This window comes from Symphodus melops, assembly GCF_947650265.1.
Source record: "Symphodus melops genome assembly, contig: scaffold_417, whole genome shotgun sequence".
Lineage (NCBI taxonomy): Eukaryota > Metazoa > Chordata > Actinopteri > Labriformes > Labridae > Symphodus > Symphodus melops.
This window is the reverse complement of record NW_027636774.1, coordinates 2,501-18,630: the sequence shown is the minus strand read 5'-3', so window position 1 is coordinate 18,630 and position 16,130 is coordinate 2,501. Positions and strand designations below refer to the sequence as shown.

The 16,130-nt window shown below is 41.9% G+C and overlaps 2 protein-coding genes across 3 annotated transcripts in view; both read right to left on the bottom strand.

Moving 5' to 3' along the window:
• Window positions 1-43: 43 nt before the first annotated feature.
• On the bottom strand, window positions 44-2,978 carry LOC306819066 (uncharacterized protein). Of its 2 annotated transcripts, XM_079372811.1 has the most exons (7): window positions 2,877-2,978; window positions 1,783-2,011; window positions 1,298-1,399; window positions 1,148-1,204; window positions 900-1,040; window positions 386-691; window positions 44-213 (listed from the first exon to the last, which is right to left on the bottom strand). In XM_079372811.1, exons 2-7 carry the CDS (start codon window positions 1,984-1,986, stop codon window positions 181-183), a joined length of 843 nt encoding a protein of 280 aa, XP_079228937.1. In that variant the 5' UTR covers window positions 1,987-2,011; window positions 2,877-2,978; the 3' UTR covers window positions 44-180. The 2 variants fall into 2 exon arrangements, with proteins under 2 accessions (XP_079228937.1, XP_079228938.1); XM_079372812.1 differs by lacking the exon at window positions 44-213 and having other exon boundaries at window positions 336-691.
• Window positions 2,979-7,885: 4,907 nt separating this feature from the next.
• Window positions 7,886-16,130, bottom strand: part of LOC306819065 (semaphorin-4B-like) — a gene marked incomplete at its 5' end in the record, with an annotated part of 9,206 nt that continues 961 nt past the window's right edge. The window contains 11 exons of the mRNA XM_079372810.1: window positions 7,886-10,245; window positions 11,108-11,178; window positions 11,347-11,510; window positions 12,045-12,160; window positions 12,257-12,446; window positions 12,775-12,910; window positions 13,680-13,861; window positions 13,957-14,084; window positions 15,649-15,771; window positions 15,878-15,974; window positions 16,062-16,130. The exon at window positions 16,062-16,130 is cut by the window's right edge and continues 30 nt beyond it. Coding sequence (XP_079228936.1) covers window positions 9,521-10,245; window positions 11,108-11,178; window positions 11,347-11,510; window positions 12,045-12,160; window positions 12,257-12,446; window positions 12,775-12,910; window positions 13,680-13,861; window positions 13,957-14,084; window positions 15,649-15,771; window positions 15,878-15,974; window positions 16,062-16,130 — 2,001 coding nt within the window. The 3' untranslated portion in view covers window positions 7,886-9,520. The remainder of the gene's footprint in view (window positions 10,246-11,107; window positions 11,179-11,346; window positions 11,511-12,044; window positions 12,161-12,256; window positions 12,447-12,774; window positions 12,911-13,679; window positions 13,862-13,956; window positions 14,085-15,648; window positions 15,772-15,877; window positions 15,975-16,061) is intronic.

Sequence of the window (16,130 nt, the reverse complement as noted above, 5' to 3'; positions counted from 1 at the left end):
CCCTTCAAAATAAAACACAACCTAAAGTGAAGCTGCTCCATTGTCCCTTCAAAATAAAACACAACCTAAAGTGAAGCTGCTCCATTGTCCCTTCAAAATAAAATACATCCTAAAGTGAAGCTGCTCCATTGTCCCTTCAAAATAAAATACATCCTAAAGTGAAGCTGCTCCATTGTCCCTTCAAAATAAAATACATCCTAAAGTGAAGCTGCTCTTTGTCCCTTCAAAATAAAATACATCCTAAAGTAAAGCTCCTCTTTGTCCCTTCAAAATAAAACACAACCTAAAGTGAATCTGTTCCATTGTCCCTTCAAAATAAAATCCGTCCTAAAGTGAAGCTGCTCTTTGTCCCTTCAAAATAAAATACATCCTAAAGTGAAGCTGCTCTTTGTCCCTTCTGGGCCTCCGTACATGTGTGCCTGTGTCTGCAGAGACTCTGTCCTCTGACTGGATTTGACTCTTCTGATTTGTTCTGGTTGACTCGGGACGTCTGTGGGCGGAGCTGGTGAGTTTCCTCCAGCCAATGAGAGCGCAGCAGGTGAGACAGTAAAAAACGTCTTACTGTGATGGGGAAGTTGTTGTGGCTGCGGCGTCCGAGCGCTCTCCCGGAGAAAACGCAGACAGTGATGGCGACACAGACGTGCAGGACGATCAGAACCATGAAGAGTCCGAGCAGTCCGTACACGGACACCTGAAACAAGAGCACGAGGACTTCAACGCCGCACACCGGGGTTGTCATGACAACAGCAAGTATGGAAGATTTGACGAGCTTACAGCGAACACACACACACACACACACACACACACACACACACACACACACACACACACACACACACACACACACACACACACACACACACACACACACACACACACACACAGACTCAGAGACTTACATCCAGAATCCACATCCTGTAGCTGCAGTTCTCACAGAGCCGGTCTGAGGGGCGACGCTCCGTAAACAGGAAGGAGATGTAAGCCAGGCCGGCCACGCCGAACACGCCGCTGATCACGTTCCACACGAGACATGCTCGCACCTGCAGCACGCACACACGCGTCATGAAACCCTCACACACACACACACGTCTCACACTCAGAGAAACACGTTCAGAATCAGTCCGCCTGAAACGGCGTGGACGCTCACCATGTTGACCGTCGTCCGCTTGGCCGCCGCCACCGCCAGAGAGCCGGACACCACGAACTGCGGGGCGCCAGAGGAACACGGTTACCGCCATGTTTGTTTGAAAACGTGGAAGCTGCTGGTTATTAATGTTGTGAGTGAAAGTGGGCTTACAGTGACGGCGAGGCAGAACGGGGCGTGGCACAACAGGATTGGCGAGAAGGCGGCGGTCACGCTGAAGAGAACACCCAGCACGCCGATGAAGATCTGAACTATCTGGAAACACACACACACACACACACACACACACACACACACACACACACACAGTGAGCGAGTCGACAGCAACATGAGGAAGAATCACAGCGTGTGAAGGGAACGACCTTCACACGACGCCACGTTAAGAACCCGTGGCGTCCTGTGGATTAACGTGTCAGTTAAACGTGTAGAGATTCACTGCAGGAGTATAAGACGCGTCACATGACCTCAAACAAAACAACCCCAGACTTTCACAATCATCTCCCAGCTCTGAAGCTCTGAACGCCATTTTGGCTGACACAGAGGCAGCGAGCGGAGCACAAAGGATGATGGTCTTTGTAGTTCCTGTCTGAACGACACAAACGTTTGAAATCAAACCCCGACATGGATCCCGTCCTCACCCCCAGGCCCTGCGGCTCCCCCCGCAGGAAGGTGGCGGTCATGTCGTCCATCTTGGCGGGGGAGGATGAGACAGCGGGTTTGGCGGTGGGCGGGGCCCGTGTGGTGGCGGGCGCTCCCTGGAGCGGGATGGCCTTCTCATCCTGAGAGATGACCTGAGTGACGATCGTCAACCCACCGACTTTGGTGATGGACGTGGAGGTCATGATGGAGGTCAGAGGTCACGGGAGTCTGAAAGGGACAATCGTTAACACGTGCACGAGTTTGAATCGATGCTACGAATAAAAGACAGGAAGTAAAAGATCAACACATCCAACGTTCGTCTGTTTCTACATGAAGAAGAAGATTGGAAGTGATTTTACAACGAGACGAGTTTTAAACTTTCTCTAACGAAATGTCTGAACATGAAGCGTCTCTAAGGAGCGAAGACTCCTTACTGTCTGAATTATTAAGATTAAAATTAAGATATATATATATATATATATATATATATATATATATATATATTTCATTAAGATAAAGAATATAATGACTGTCATAATTCATAAAGTCATAATAAAGTTAAAAAGAGATTTAGCATCTAATCATGAAGCTCTCTGTTTGTCCTGCTGCTTCATTTTAAAGATATATTTTATTGTTATTTACAGATAAAGTTTATTTACATTCCCCGAATTCATCAGAATACTTTCTTACATCATGACAGCTGCTTAAACTTTCTAAAACAAGCCTGTAAAAGTCTTTAAGAATGAATTCATGTTCAATTCACTGAATTATAAATGGACATCGCTTCCTGCGCGAACAGGAAGTGGTGATTTTAAACAGCTTGTTTTTCTGTTTTATTTCGTCTTTCTAACACAACAATGATCACTCTGATCCTCATGACCTTTATTTAAAAACATTTAATGTCTTTATTTTAATTATCACTCTGATCATCATGACTGTATTTAAAAACACTTAATATCTTTATTTTAAACCTACATGTCGACGTGACGTTAACTTACAACACAGCAGCTGATAAAAGATTACACTCACGTCCTCCTGTATTAAAGTTATTTTAATAATAATTATTATTAATAATAATAATAGTTAAATGTACCTTCGGGTTAGTTTGCAGGTTTTCAGACGAGCCGAACTTCAGATTCTTCCAGGCTGGAATTAAGGTGCGTTCAAGAGCCAAGTAGAAACTCGTAAATCTGAGGCACCAGCCAAACGTGTTGTTGTAGTTTGGCATTTCTTAAACTGATATAACCTGATGTTGTTATTCTAAACCTTTTCTGTCTTTAAAATAGAGTTTAATTGTTTGTTTTTTCTTTATTTTTTTGGTAGATTTGCATAATTAGTCTTTTTGTTTTGGGTTAACCTGGGCACACCTGAAGTTCTACAGGTAGAGGACCAGCATGCACTGCTTCAACACGGTACAGTTCATGCACGAGCTGAAGCACGCGGGTACAAACACAGACAGAACCTCACTGTGTTCTGACTAAAGGAAGATAAATGTAGAATTATAGAACCATAAACTGCATTAAACCATTAATATATACTACATTAACGAATGTGCTTATTAACTATTAAAATATACCATATTAATAAATGTGCTTATTATCCATTAATATATACTACATAATAAATGTTCTTATTAACTATCAATATATACTACATTAATAAATGAATTGACAAAGTAAAATATTTTCACACGTTTGAGTTCTTGAAGCTTTCTCATCCACGTGGTGACTGAATTTAAATGTTTTTCAGTTAAAACATTTATTTGTTTTTTTTTTCCATTTAAACCATTTCAGAGACAACTGTCAGTGTTCTCGGCCTCCGACCTTTTCAGATTGTTATTATTCCGATTGCACCTGAAGGCAGCATTACAACAACTTTTCCGGTAACTTCCCCGCCTTCCCCTGTGTTTACGACCGTTGATGGCGTTGACGCCATAGTTATATATGTAAACACATGTTTATATATATATGTATGGTTGAAGCGAAGACAACATGAGTCTCTGTTACAGGAAACTACCAACAGAGAGACTCAACGCTGCATTTTAATCTGATTCTGCTCCATTCAGGAAGTGAGAGTCGCGCTCGTACGTGGTGACGTCATGCACATTAAAACACACTGAGGACTAACGTGATGTTTTTTTACTCTCAGTCTAAGAGACATAACTAAAAGGAAAAGCTTTTTTTTGTTCTGCAAAGGGAAGAATGCTAGTATTATATGTCTACAAGAAACTCACTCCAAAGAGGAAGATAATGTCTTTTGGTCTAAACAGTGGGGAGACAAAGCTTTTTTCAGTCATGGCTCTTCCAGGTCAGCAGGGGGCGCCATCCTCCTGAAGAATTTCCAAGGACAAGTTATATCCCACATGGCAGGTGAGTATGGTCACTGGCTCGCTCTCATCCTAACTCTTGATGAGGTGAAATTTATCCTCTTTAATATATATGGTTACAACAACTGCAGAGAAAATAAAAGGTTGATTGAACACATTTCTTTACAATTAGATGATCTCAAATTATCCCACTCAACTGATAATATAATATTAGGAGGGGATCTTAACTTAGTCCAGGATGAATTCTATGATAAATTTCCTCCTGGATTCTCAACAAGCCACCCTAATACCACATTTACTGACTTTTACAATGAACAAAATCTAATTGATGCATGGAGACACTTTAACCCAGGAACGATTAAATACACATGGTTTAGCCCAAATCACCAACATAAATCTAGGATTGACCATTGGCTGGTTTCAAGCCACTTAGTATGTTATGACATCAGCTCAGATATCTCAGCTGCTCCGCTGACTGATCACAGTATTATTTCTCTTCATATCAAGCCTGGTAACGGAAGAAATCATTCGAACAAATATTGGAAATTTAACTCCAGTCTACTAAAAAACAGAGATTACTGCCAAAAAATTAAGTCACTAATTATTGAAGTTATGAATTTGGATGAACTGACGTCTGTGAAGAAATGGGAGTTCCTTAAATACAAAATACGTCAATTTACTAAATCTTTCAGTAAAAAACTTAAAAAAGAATTGAACATTATCAGAGACCTAAATGTCAACTGCAATAATCCTAACCCTACTGATTATGACAAACAAACAATACTGAATGAAATGTATAGTCAAAGAGTACAGGGGGCTTTTATCAGATCACGGGCTAAATGGATCGAAGAGGGAGAGAAAAATTCTGCATATTTTTGTGGTCTTGAAAAAAGAAGGCAAGAAAGAAATAATATAAAATCCTTAATGATCAATGACATCGAGGTCAATGATGAAAAAATAATCTCGTCCGAAACCTTTAAATTTTATAGCCATCTATACAGCTCCAAATTCTCAAAAGAAGCCTGTGAGGAATTTTTTAAAGGTATTTCTAAATATATTCCAAAGGTAGATGATAACTGTAAAGAAACATGTGAAAGCCCAATCACAGTTGAAGAGCTTGATGCAGTAATTGGTCGCCTCTCTCTGAACAAAGCTCCTGGTTCAGACGGTCTTACAGGAAACTTTTACAGATACTTCTGGGAAGATATTAAAATGTTGCTGCATCAGGTTTTCTCCGAAGTCTTTGAAACATGTTTACTTCCACCCACAATGAGACGAGGGATAATCGTCTCAATCCCAAAGCCCAACAAAGACCCCAGACTTATAGAAAACAGGAGACCTATTACTCTCAGAAACTCAGACTACAAACTACTAACCTACATCTTCAATACTCGTCTTCAAACAGGGATCTCAGATCTGGTTTCAGAAACACAATCAGGTTTTTTAAAAGGCAGATCAATCCACAACAATATAAGGCTGGTATTAGACATTATTGAATATCGAAACTTAATTGAAGATGACAGATTTATTTTGTTCCTAGACTTTTACAAGGCCTTTGATTCAGTAGAACACTCTTTTATCTTGTCGGTACTTGAACATTTTGGCTTTGAATCTAAATGTAGAAATCTTATTAAAGGTTTATATCAGGATATCAGCAGCTGTGTCATATTATCTAAAGGCACTACTCCTAGCTTTAAGGTTAAGGTAGGTATCCCTCAAGGTTGCCCAATTTCACCATATTTATTTATATTAGCTACTGAAATGTTAGCAATTCACATCAAAAATTGTAGTGACATTAAAAAGTTAAATGTATTGGGTACAGATATTATTATCAGCCAATTAGCGGATGATACTACAATTTTTCTAAAAAATAGACATCAAATTCCACTAGCTATTGAAAAAGTAAAACAATTCTCCAAAGCTTCTGGGTTAACTTTAAACCAATACATGAAACAATACTTCAGGATATTTGTAACATTCCAATCAAGTCAGAAATCAAATATTTGGGAATTCACCTTTCAAAAGACCAAAAAATAAGTCAATCATTGAATGTAGAAAACAAACTAAAAGAATGTAAAGCAAAGTTGAGTTTATGGCTCCAAAGAGATCTATCAATTCTTGGTCGAATTTATTTAACGAAAATGGAAAGCTTGTCCAGATGTATTTACCCAACTTACTCTATTGCTATCCCAAACAAATTAATTAAATCAATAAACCAGATCAATATGAATTTCATTTGGAGGAACAAAGCACACTATATGAAGAAAAGTAATATGGTTAAAGACTTTAGGGATGGAGGCCTGAAAGTTATTGATTTTGACTGTCTTAATGGAACTTTAAAAATAAACTGGATAAAAGGATCCAACATAGCAACTCCTTCTGGTTCTGTATTCCAAATCATTTATTTAATAAAATTGGAGGGTTAAAATTTCTTCTTGTCACAGATTTTGACATCAACAAACTTCCTATTTCTTTATCAGAGTTCCATAAACAAATATTATTGTATTGGAAACTGTTATATGTCCATAACTTCTCACCCCACTCCACTGTACTCTGGAATAATAGATATGTACTATACAGAAAGAAATCTTTGTTTTTTGAAGATTGGTTTAGAAAAGGTATATGGTCCCTGGTTGACTTGATGGATGACAATGGTCACTTATTAAACTATGATCAATTCTGCACAAAACATAACTTCAACCCAATGAAAGCTGATTTTGATAAGCTACAAAAAGCACTTCCTCAAGAATTTGTCTTCCTGACGAAAAATATAATGACACATCAGACTATTCAACCGCGATTGGCTCCACTTTCAATTCAAGGTGTCTTAATATGGGATAAAAAGTGTAATAATTCCTTCATAAGAAAATCATTCACGGACAAATCATTCCCAGGAAAGCAAAACAAAAATAACATCTTGAATAAATTTGATGAAGGTTCTGTTGGCAAACTAAGATCCTTGTATCTCAAACTACCTTTACCCCCTAAAACTAAAGAAATACATTTCAAAATCATGAATGACATCTACCCATCCAAAGAATTACTCAGGTTACGCTTCAATATTGAAGATAACATCTGTTCATTCTGCAAAAGTGACATTGAAACCACGGACCATATCTTTTTCTCATGTGATGTGACTCATACATTCTGGGTTGAGATCCATAAAGGGAATATCGTCACGTCTACCTTCCATCTCCAGAGATGATATTACATTTGGAATCTCAAACAATACAAATGAGGAACTTTGTCTTAATTTGATTCTGTGTCTGGCAAAATTCTTTATTCACAAGAATAGATTTTTAAAGTCATCCCCCAATTTTGTCTCTTTGCTGAATGATTTCAAACTTTATCTCAAGTCCTTAAAACTAATTAATGGAAAAAAAGCAAAAATGATATACGATGTTTTGAAAAACTTTCCCAAAGTATTAGACAACTAACATTACATACCCTTGTATATTTCATTTACTATTTATTTCTCCCTAATTTCCTTTTTCTTCTCAGTTCAGACCTCATTTATTATTTCTTAAGATTGTCATTTATTTTCTCTATTTTGAAATGAAGTGCTGGATATTGACGTTGCAATTTTGATGTACTTGTTTTCTACGTTTGTACTAAAAGAAACGTTCAATAAAGTTTTTGAATGAAAAAAAAAACATTTTTTTACTCTCATATGAGTCATTTCATCGTTTTCCTTCAGGGTGTCCTCAGGTGTGCTCTTCATTAATTATCTGTTAAATAACAAGTTTGAGTCCCCGTCAGGTTTTATTTGTGTTTATTTCATGAAAGCAAACAAAACAATGAAACACAAACATCCAATTTGAAAGGAGCAGAAAGAAGAATCTCTGTGTAATCTGACCCTCTTTGATCTTAATTAACAAATCACATGACGATAAAACAGCTGCATGCAGTCAACCAATCACATCACACGATTAGTTCTTAAGTTTCTGTTAATTTTATTCCATTCAAATAAATCTCAGAACTTAAACACCTCACTTTCAATGTTCATTTAGACTTTTGGTTTCTCTGAGGTCAAACCCCCCAGAGATGAGAAAAGTCCATCCTCTCCGTCTTCTGCCTGCTCAAACAGGCTGTTTGGAGATGTTCCCTTCATGACATCACAAAGGGCAGTAGCCCCTCCCCCAGGTGGGTGACACTCCCACAGCTAGGTGTTTGTTCTGCCCTCTGAGTCTGCCTTCTCACCGTAAACAATAGGACATGGAGCCAGAAAGCAGTGAGTACACCCGAGCCCTTCCAGAGAGGGGGCGTGGCCAGACACAGCTCATTTACATATTTAAAGCTACAGACACAGAAACAGCCTGTTCTGAGCAGGGCTGAAATAGAGGGGTTTATAGACATGATCAAATACAGGATCAGAGTGGATTTACAACAACACACTTCACACACATGATGAAGAGGAGCGAGGACACTGATTTCACCTGAAGGAGGAGGTCATGTGACCTTTAAGATTAACTGAATCCTTTCACAGTAAAGCAACACGTCAGCAGCTCTGAAAACGTTCAGAACATTTCATACAAAATTATATTGCAACGTTACGATCAAATATAAATCACAGCATGTACGAGAGGACTTCCTTTAAGTTTTTAATTAACTCTGGATTTATAATAATTTGGATTCCCTGTGATAACGAGAACATTTCTCTGTTTGTCGAGAGAAATGAAATGAACTCATGAAAACGGGAACGCCGGCGTTGTTAATGAGGAAAACACCCAAAAAGACGTCGTCATCTAACAGAGCTAAAATAAAAGTCACAGTGGGCAGCACTAACAGGACATTCAATACTCACATGTGAACATCTTAATCTCAGACACAAGGGGGCGACATAATCAAGAAAACATTTCAAACTCAAAGACTTCATAGTTAAATTATAGAAAAATAAAAATATATGTTCACTGAGCATGAATGTGTTTCCTACTTTATCTCACCCGTCATGCTTCTACAATTTAAACTTCAATACCATATCAATGCCAGTTTGTTACCACGGCAACAACAGTAGAAGTTCTAGATGCTGAATGTTCTGAAGCTTTTTGTTTTTTAAATGATCAACAAACAAAAAAAGACAGACAAACTCCTGAACACGTCTAAACTACGCACAAAACGTGAGCCTGTTTGATCGAGTTTAGCTTTCACTTCTCTGATCAGGAAAGAAACATTGGCAGGAAATATCTGTTTGTGTGTGTGTGTGTGTGTGTGTGTGAGAGAGAGAGAGAGAGAGAGACTAAAATACACATTTATCACATGTTATCTGATCTCACTCGTACAGTGTAAATAAATCCTGAGCTTCGGTCGGTCACAGCACTGTGCAGTGACCGCCGGGCTTTATATTTGATTCCCTGTAATGTCCAGCAGGGGGCGACTCGACTGGTCCTAAGAAGCAGTCTGATTCTTCCAGGCTACTGCACCACCTTGAGCTCCGGGTCGGCGTCCTCCGGGCTGCTCAGCGAGGGAACACTCTCCATGGAGTCCATGGTTTTGCTGCCGTCTCCTGGACTGACCAGAGGACTGTTTTTATCAGTTTTACTCTGGTGCCACACGTGGAGCGCTCCTAGCGCCAGGAGGCAGATACAGACGGCCATCAGTAAGGAAACAACGACCAGCTCGCTGTAGTAACTCTTCTCTTTTGGAGCGACGTCGAGCGGCTCCGTTGAGGAGTCTCTCCTGGAGGTCTGGTCACAGCCAGTCTTCTCTGAATGGTCTTCAGTGTTGACCATGAATTCATCATCCTCGTCATGATCCTCATCCTTTATGGTGGAGCGTTCTGCGTCTCCTGAAGATTTCGTCGGAGCAATCATTGGCTCCTCAGTCAGAGAGGGCTCGTCGGTGAAGCCGGCCTCAGGTTCTTGGTCTTCCTTCTGTGAGGGTCCCATGGTGCGAGGAGGAGCCCTCAGCCTGACGTTATATCGAGCAACAACCTCTCTGTGGCCGTCTTCCTCGGCCTCGCAGTGATAGGTCCCAAAGGTGTCGGCGGACGCAAGGAACCTCAGGCTGCCGTCAGCCTGCCGGATGTAGAGGTGCTCTGGCAGGGTCTTGAACCTGGTGGAGGTCCAGGTCAGAACTGATGGGTTGGAGGGTTTCTGACAGGATAGCTTCACTGCTTCAGTCACCTGAACATTGATTACTAAAAGACATAAAATATGAGATTAAAGAGCGTTAAGTCAGAATCTGCTCCTCTCTGGAGGACTGAAGGTAAGGAGCAGGTCGGGCTGATAAATCTCTGCAGAAGATATTAAAAGACCATTTCCACCAAGTGGCCCAGCTCAGGTTGGTTCAGTGGCGTTTATTGACGTTTCCACTTTTAAAAGTTGTGAATGGTACCAAAATAACAACAACAATAAAGCACAAACACAAAACGCAGCACATTTAAATATCCTGTGGATTTCTTGCTTGGCTTCGCAGCGACGCAGCCGCTGGTTTGGTCTCCGCCTACCTCCTGATCATTTGACGAAGGCCATCCTCCGGTTTGACCCAAGGGCAGCCACGAGGCAAGCCCCGCCCCAGGTCCACATCATCGCGGGTGACCTCAGACAACACAGAGCTGCTGGCACGAGACCGCCAGCTTTGGAAGGAACTGGTTTAACGTGGTTGGCTCATCGCAAGGGGACGAGAGAGCGCGCTCAGTGCAGGAGTAAGGTCCTTTACCTGCTTTTGTAAAGTGTCTTGAGATAACGCCTGTTATGAATTGACGCTATATAAATAAAGATTGATTGATTGATTGAGGAGCCGTGGTAGTAGTAGTGGATTTCAAGCAAGTAATTTCAAGGCAGTTTTTGTTGTTTTGTGAAGTTCGACAAGAAAGCTGCACGTCCTCCATTGTTTACTGTGTTCCTTCTTTGTTGAATCTATTGTCACGCTTCGTTTTGAAGACGCAGCTATCGTTGCCTTACACTGCACTCACTAAGTCAGGGGACACTCTGGATAAATGGACCACTTGGTAAAAGCTGAAGAGTTTGGACTGTCACTTGCTGTTGTTTATACATTACCTCGGATCGGACTGGTCCTGGTTTGTCCCTGACATTCCTCCGCCACATTGCCATGATCCAGGACTTGAGCCCTGAGGAGTCAACAACAACCTGTTAGTCCAAACAAAGGGAGGCCATCTTTGTTTACTGAGGTCAGTCATGGTAGCAGCTGCCTTAAAGGGACAAAGTCCTGAGGGTAGCTAGGAGTCATACAGTGTGTAACTCGACTCATTCTGTCAGCATCAATCAAGTCTACTTACACGTCCTCATGATTGTCCTTCACCCGGGTGCAGACCCGTCTGCCCCGGCTCCACCCACACAGAGGATCTCTGGATAGAACACACTGGCTGCAGGTTGTGTAGGTGGAACACCTGGCCACAGGTACGGAGGTCACGCCCTCTGACGTCCCCAAATACAGCACTCCCTACGGAGCCAGAAAACACATTGAACATGTTCTCTGTCATATTAGCTTCAGACGGTCCTGGACTGATTTAACCCTCAGTGTCATATTTACATTCTTTATTTAAAGAGCTTTTATTTTGAAAGCATGTAGAGGAAGAGTTGTAGAAATACTGCAGCGCAGTTACCGCCAACTTGCCACAAATGCCAATTTTTTAAAGCTCTTACTGTGTGTGGCTGTCAGCTGTGCTGTTTGTGACACTTTCTACAATGACGATGATTTATATACAACACCTTAACCTCCAAATAACTGCATAACAGTTCATTTAAATATGTAAACACAGACGCTGTCTGGTTCAAACTAAACACAGGGCACAGTGCTACAGCGATCAGACATTGTACAAACAGGATGGATACCTCAGAATTAAAGCACAGTATCTACATAATAAAGGATCTTTCAGTCCAAACAACATGACTGAAGGTAGCATGTAATAACCCAAATGTTTGATTGAGCTGTTTTATTAAATATTTGGACTGATCCTGAAGGTGTGAGGTTTACCTTTTCAGAGGAGAGGAGGAGACTTTTCACTGGCTGAGGTTCTGTAAAGACCTGAATCTCCTCCACAACCCGAGCACCCCCATCAAACAAAACCACTTTGTGGAGAAATCCGGACTCTGGACGTCAGAGAGAGAGAGAGTCGATTATGAACTGATTTACACATCTGACCACATCTTATAAATGTCAAAGGTAAGGTCAGTAAGACATCTCACCTGTCAGGAGAAAGAGGACGGTGTACTGTTTGCCGTTAGCTGCCTGTGTCCTCATTACAGCCACGCGACTGTACTGCTGCTCTGATGAAACCACAACCGGAGCATTTCCAACCGGTGTTACACTTCCACTGGTCAGGAAACTGTTCTTCACCACCTCCAAGTCTGAGTCTGAAGCTGCTTCAAGCCCACACTGTGAAGGGAGAGTCTCACATTAGCCTCATAGGACTCTGTACAGAACCAGAGGGAAAATTTAAGACAACAAAATGGGGCCGAGAATCGAACCCTGAGGAACACCGTTAACTTATTTCCATCAAAACCGTTGTTGCTGGTCTTTTTTTAATTAGTTGTTTGTTGGATTGTGTCTGTGTGCATGTCGACGTTTGACTTTAACCCTTGAGAAGTTGTCTCCAGTGTTTTTATTTGTTTGCTTGCGGTCTTAAAGTTTAAAATAACTTAAAAAACACAGACAGAAAATCTAAAAACAAACTGAACCGCTCTTTGTTGACGTGACCTCTGACCTTTCTCTGGATTGGTCTCCCCTGTCTTGGACTCCACTCCATGGACTGCGTGTTGAGGGTCCTGTAGTTCCCTCTGAACACAGTTCTGATGTCCTGAAGTTTAAAGACACACACAGCTGATTCTGGACCTGAGGACCTGAAAGAGACCAGAAGTGAGAGACATAAAAAGGTTATTAGAGTTTGAAGTTGTAATATCTAATATCTGTGAATGCCACATATTCAAGTTAGAATCACTACCGCCAAAAATGTTTTAGCAGCTCCCTGTCTTTACCCGACCACGTGGTCCAAACTCCAACCTGGACCCTAACAGAGGGTGTTGTTTAGGGGAAATCCATGTTACCCACATCCGTTCTATCTCACTTCTGAGGAGTCATACATCAACCACCATCTGACCTGTTAGCTAGGATCAGGACCAGGTCCCAGTCTGATGACCTGTTAGCTAGAATCAGGTCCCAGTCTGATGACCTGTTAGCTAGGACCAGGACCAGGTCCCAGTTTGATGACCTGTTAGCTAGGATCAGGACCAGGTCCCAGTCTGATGACCTGTTAGCTGGGACCAGGACCAGGTCCCAGTCCATAGACTTGTTAGCTAGGACCAGGACCAGGTCCCAGTCTGATGACCTGTTAGCTAGGATCAGGACCAGTTCCCAGTCTGATTACCTGTTAGCTGGGACCAGGACCAGGTCCCAGTCTGATGACCTGTTAGCTAGGATCAGGACCAGGTCCCAGTCTGATGACCTGTTAGCTAGGATCAGGACCAGTTCCCAGTCTGATTACCTGTTAGCTGGGACCAGGACCAGGTCCCAGTCTGATGACCTGTTAGCTAGGATCAGGACCAGGTCCCAGTCTGATGACCTGTTAGCTAGGACCAGGAGATTTTAAATGTTTTAAGTTTTCTTCCATACCACTGTGAGGTGAAGACGCCGTAGAACAGAGTGTCTGAGTCGTTGTTGCCCCCTGGTGGTGGGAGGGTGAACACATCCTGGAGCACATTGAAGGGGAGCTGTTTCGGAAACTGACAGAGTAGAGGGGCTTTGGCGAAGGACGTCCACTTCCTCTGCAGAGTCCTCTGCCCACCAACATCATCCTGTGAAGACAACGTGGGGACACAAACCTTCAGTGCCACCACTCTAACGTCTCTCTACCATCACGTTATGTGGTCCTCTCTGTGCTCATCGTCACCTTGCAGACTTGGGCAACTCGGGCGATTTGCAGTTCGTCTACGAAGCGGAACTCTTTCCCAACTTCGCTAAAGAAGAAGTAGAGTTTCCTGTCTGACAGGTCCAGAGATGAGCTGACAAAAGTTGGCTCTGAAAAACAGGAAGTGGTGACAGATGAGGAAACTAGGGGTGTCATGCCATGTGTTTCGAATGTAGAAAAATGAGATCTGAGAGCAGTTCAAGTTTAAGACTGAGTCAAAAAGACCCAGACTACTGTTTGGATGTTTTCATGTTAATAATCATACCATAGATTTAAATTGACTGATAACCAGCGGCAGAGTTCTCTCTATACAGAAACAGTTGAGTGTCGTCAGCATATGCACACAGTTCTTGATTATGGTGGGATTTAAAATAAAAAGTACAAGTAAGGTTGTTTACAAGACACAACATGAAACCATGAATTTATAATAAAAGTGTTAATCAGGCTGGTGGTAAGAGAGGAATTAATCCGTTTCGTCTGAATTTCTTAAGACTGGAAACAAATGACTCAATACTGTGCGTCTGGAAATGACTCAAGGGAGTTTTTCTTGTTCAAAGTTTTAAGTATGTAAATGAGCTGTATCTGTAGGTTTAAATATGTAAATGAGCTGTATATGTAGCTTTAAATATGTAAATGAGCTGTATATGTAGCTTTAAATATGTAAATGAGCTGTATATGTAGCTTTAAATATGTAAATGAGCTGTGTCTGACCACGCCCCCTCTCTGGAAGGGCTCGGGTGTACTCGCTGCTTTCTGGCTCCATGTCCTATTGTTTACGGTGAGAAGGCAGACTCAGAGGGAAGAACAAACACCTAGCTGTGGGAGGGTCACCCACCTGGGGGAGGGGCTACTGCCCTTTGTGATGTCATGAAGGGAACAATCTCCAAACGGAGTGTCTGTCATGGCGGTCGCCGCTAGCAGACATGTCCTGTTAAGACTCTTAAATGAAGGATTTCTCTGGCTTTGATGACTGAGGTAGTTTAAGAACTCAACAAAAAAATGATAGTTTGAGTCCTTTTTAATTTATTTAGATATTTTAGTGTAAAATTCTACATTGAACCTTTAAGTAAGAAAGTCAGGCTGAAGATCTAAAGCAGGATTCATACATCGTGTTTCTGCTGTTCTACATAAGTTTGACCTACTTCAGACATGTGGAGGTTTAGAGGATAAAAAATAAGGAAACGTGTCATTGTGGGACCAAAACAGGAAGTGTCTTTAAGTTGCTCACAGCGCCATGCTTTGATTGGAAGTGGGTGAAGTAAACAGATTTATGGGAAGGAGGCTTTTTTGAGGTTTTTATGGTTTCTCTTTACCAGCAGCAACATCTGCTGAGCCTTTCATAATCTATCTATCTATCTATCTATCTATCTATCTATCTATCTATCTATCTATCTATCTATCTATCTATCTGTCTGTCTGTCTGTCTGTCTGTCTGTCTGTCTGTCTGTCTGTCTGTCTGTCTGTCTGTCTGTCTGTCTGTCTGTCTGTCTGTCTGTCTGTCTGTCTGTCTGTCTGTCTGTCTGTCTGTCTGTCTGTCTGTCTATCTATCTATCTATCTATCTATCTATCAGCACTTTGTCCTGATTATTTCTGCTCTCTCAGTTGAACCACGAGCTGGAAACAGAACTGTTTGTGGGTCAGACATGAGGTCAGCATTAATCTGGACTCTCTCACCCTGCAGTAAGCTGATGAGAGAGTCCAGGTTGACGTCTGGGCGGCCATCTTTGCTGAAGTGTCTTGAAATCTGAGGTTTCTCTCCTTTGAAGTCGGTGGTGGTGGCGGTGAAGAGTTCGCCATCTGCAAACAGACAGAGAAGAAGAGGTTCAGGTGAAGACACAGGAAGCAGGTCTGTGACTGAACGCTGGATAAGAGAATGTGCTGAGTCAGCAGAGAGCGGGCTGACCGTGTGCGATGGCCGTGCTCCTCTGGAAAGGGTTGTGTGGACAGCGTGTTTTCGCCCTCGTGCTGCTGGGCTGCACCATGGAGAAGCTCTGTGTGTCCTGAGGAGACATCGTCCTGTGAACCATGTGGTACGCTGACAGAGCGCTCAGCCTCGTCACTTCATCACATTTAAACATCTAACTTACGATGAAGGCCTCCTGAGGGCTGTAGGCGTGGCTTCCACAGGCGTACAGGTGGGTGGAGTTAATCAGCTG

Bases quoted from the DNA above. Each gene is read 5' to 3' on its own strand.
- LOC306819066 (XM_079372811.1), bottom strand. From the start codon at position 1,986: ATGACCTCCACGTCCATCACCAAAGTCGGTGGGTTGACGATCGTCACT. The intron at 1,400-1,782 runs GTGAGGACGGGA...GTGTGTTTCCAG, and splicing joins GGGAGCCGCAGGGCCTGGGG to ATAGTTCAGATCTTCATCGG. The intron at 1,205-1,297 runs GTAAGCCCACTT...GGCGCCCCGCAG, and splicing joins CGTTCTGCCTCGCCGTCACT to TTCGTGGTGTCCGGCTCTCT.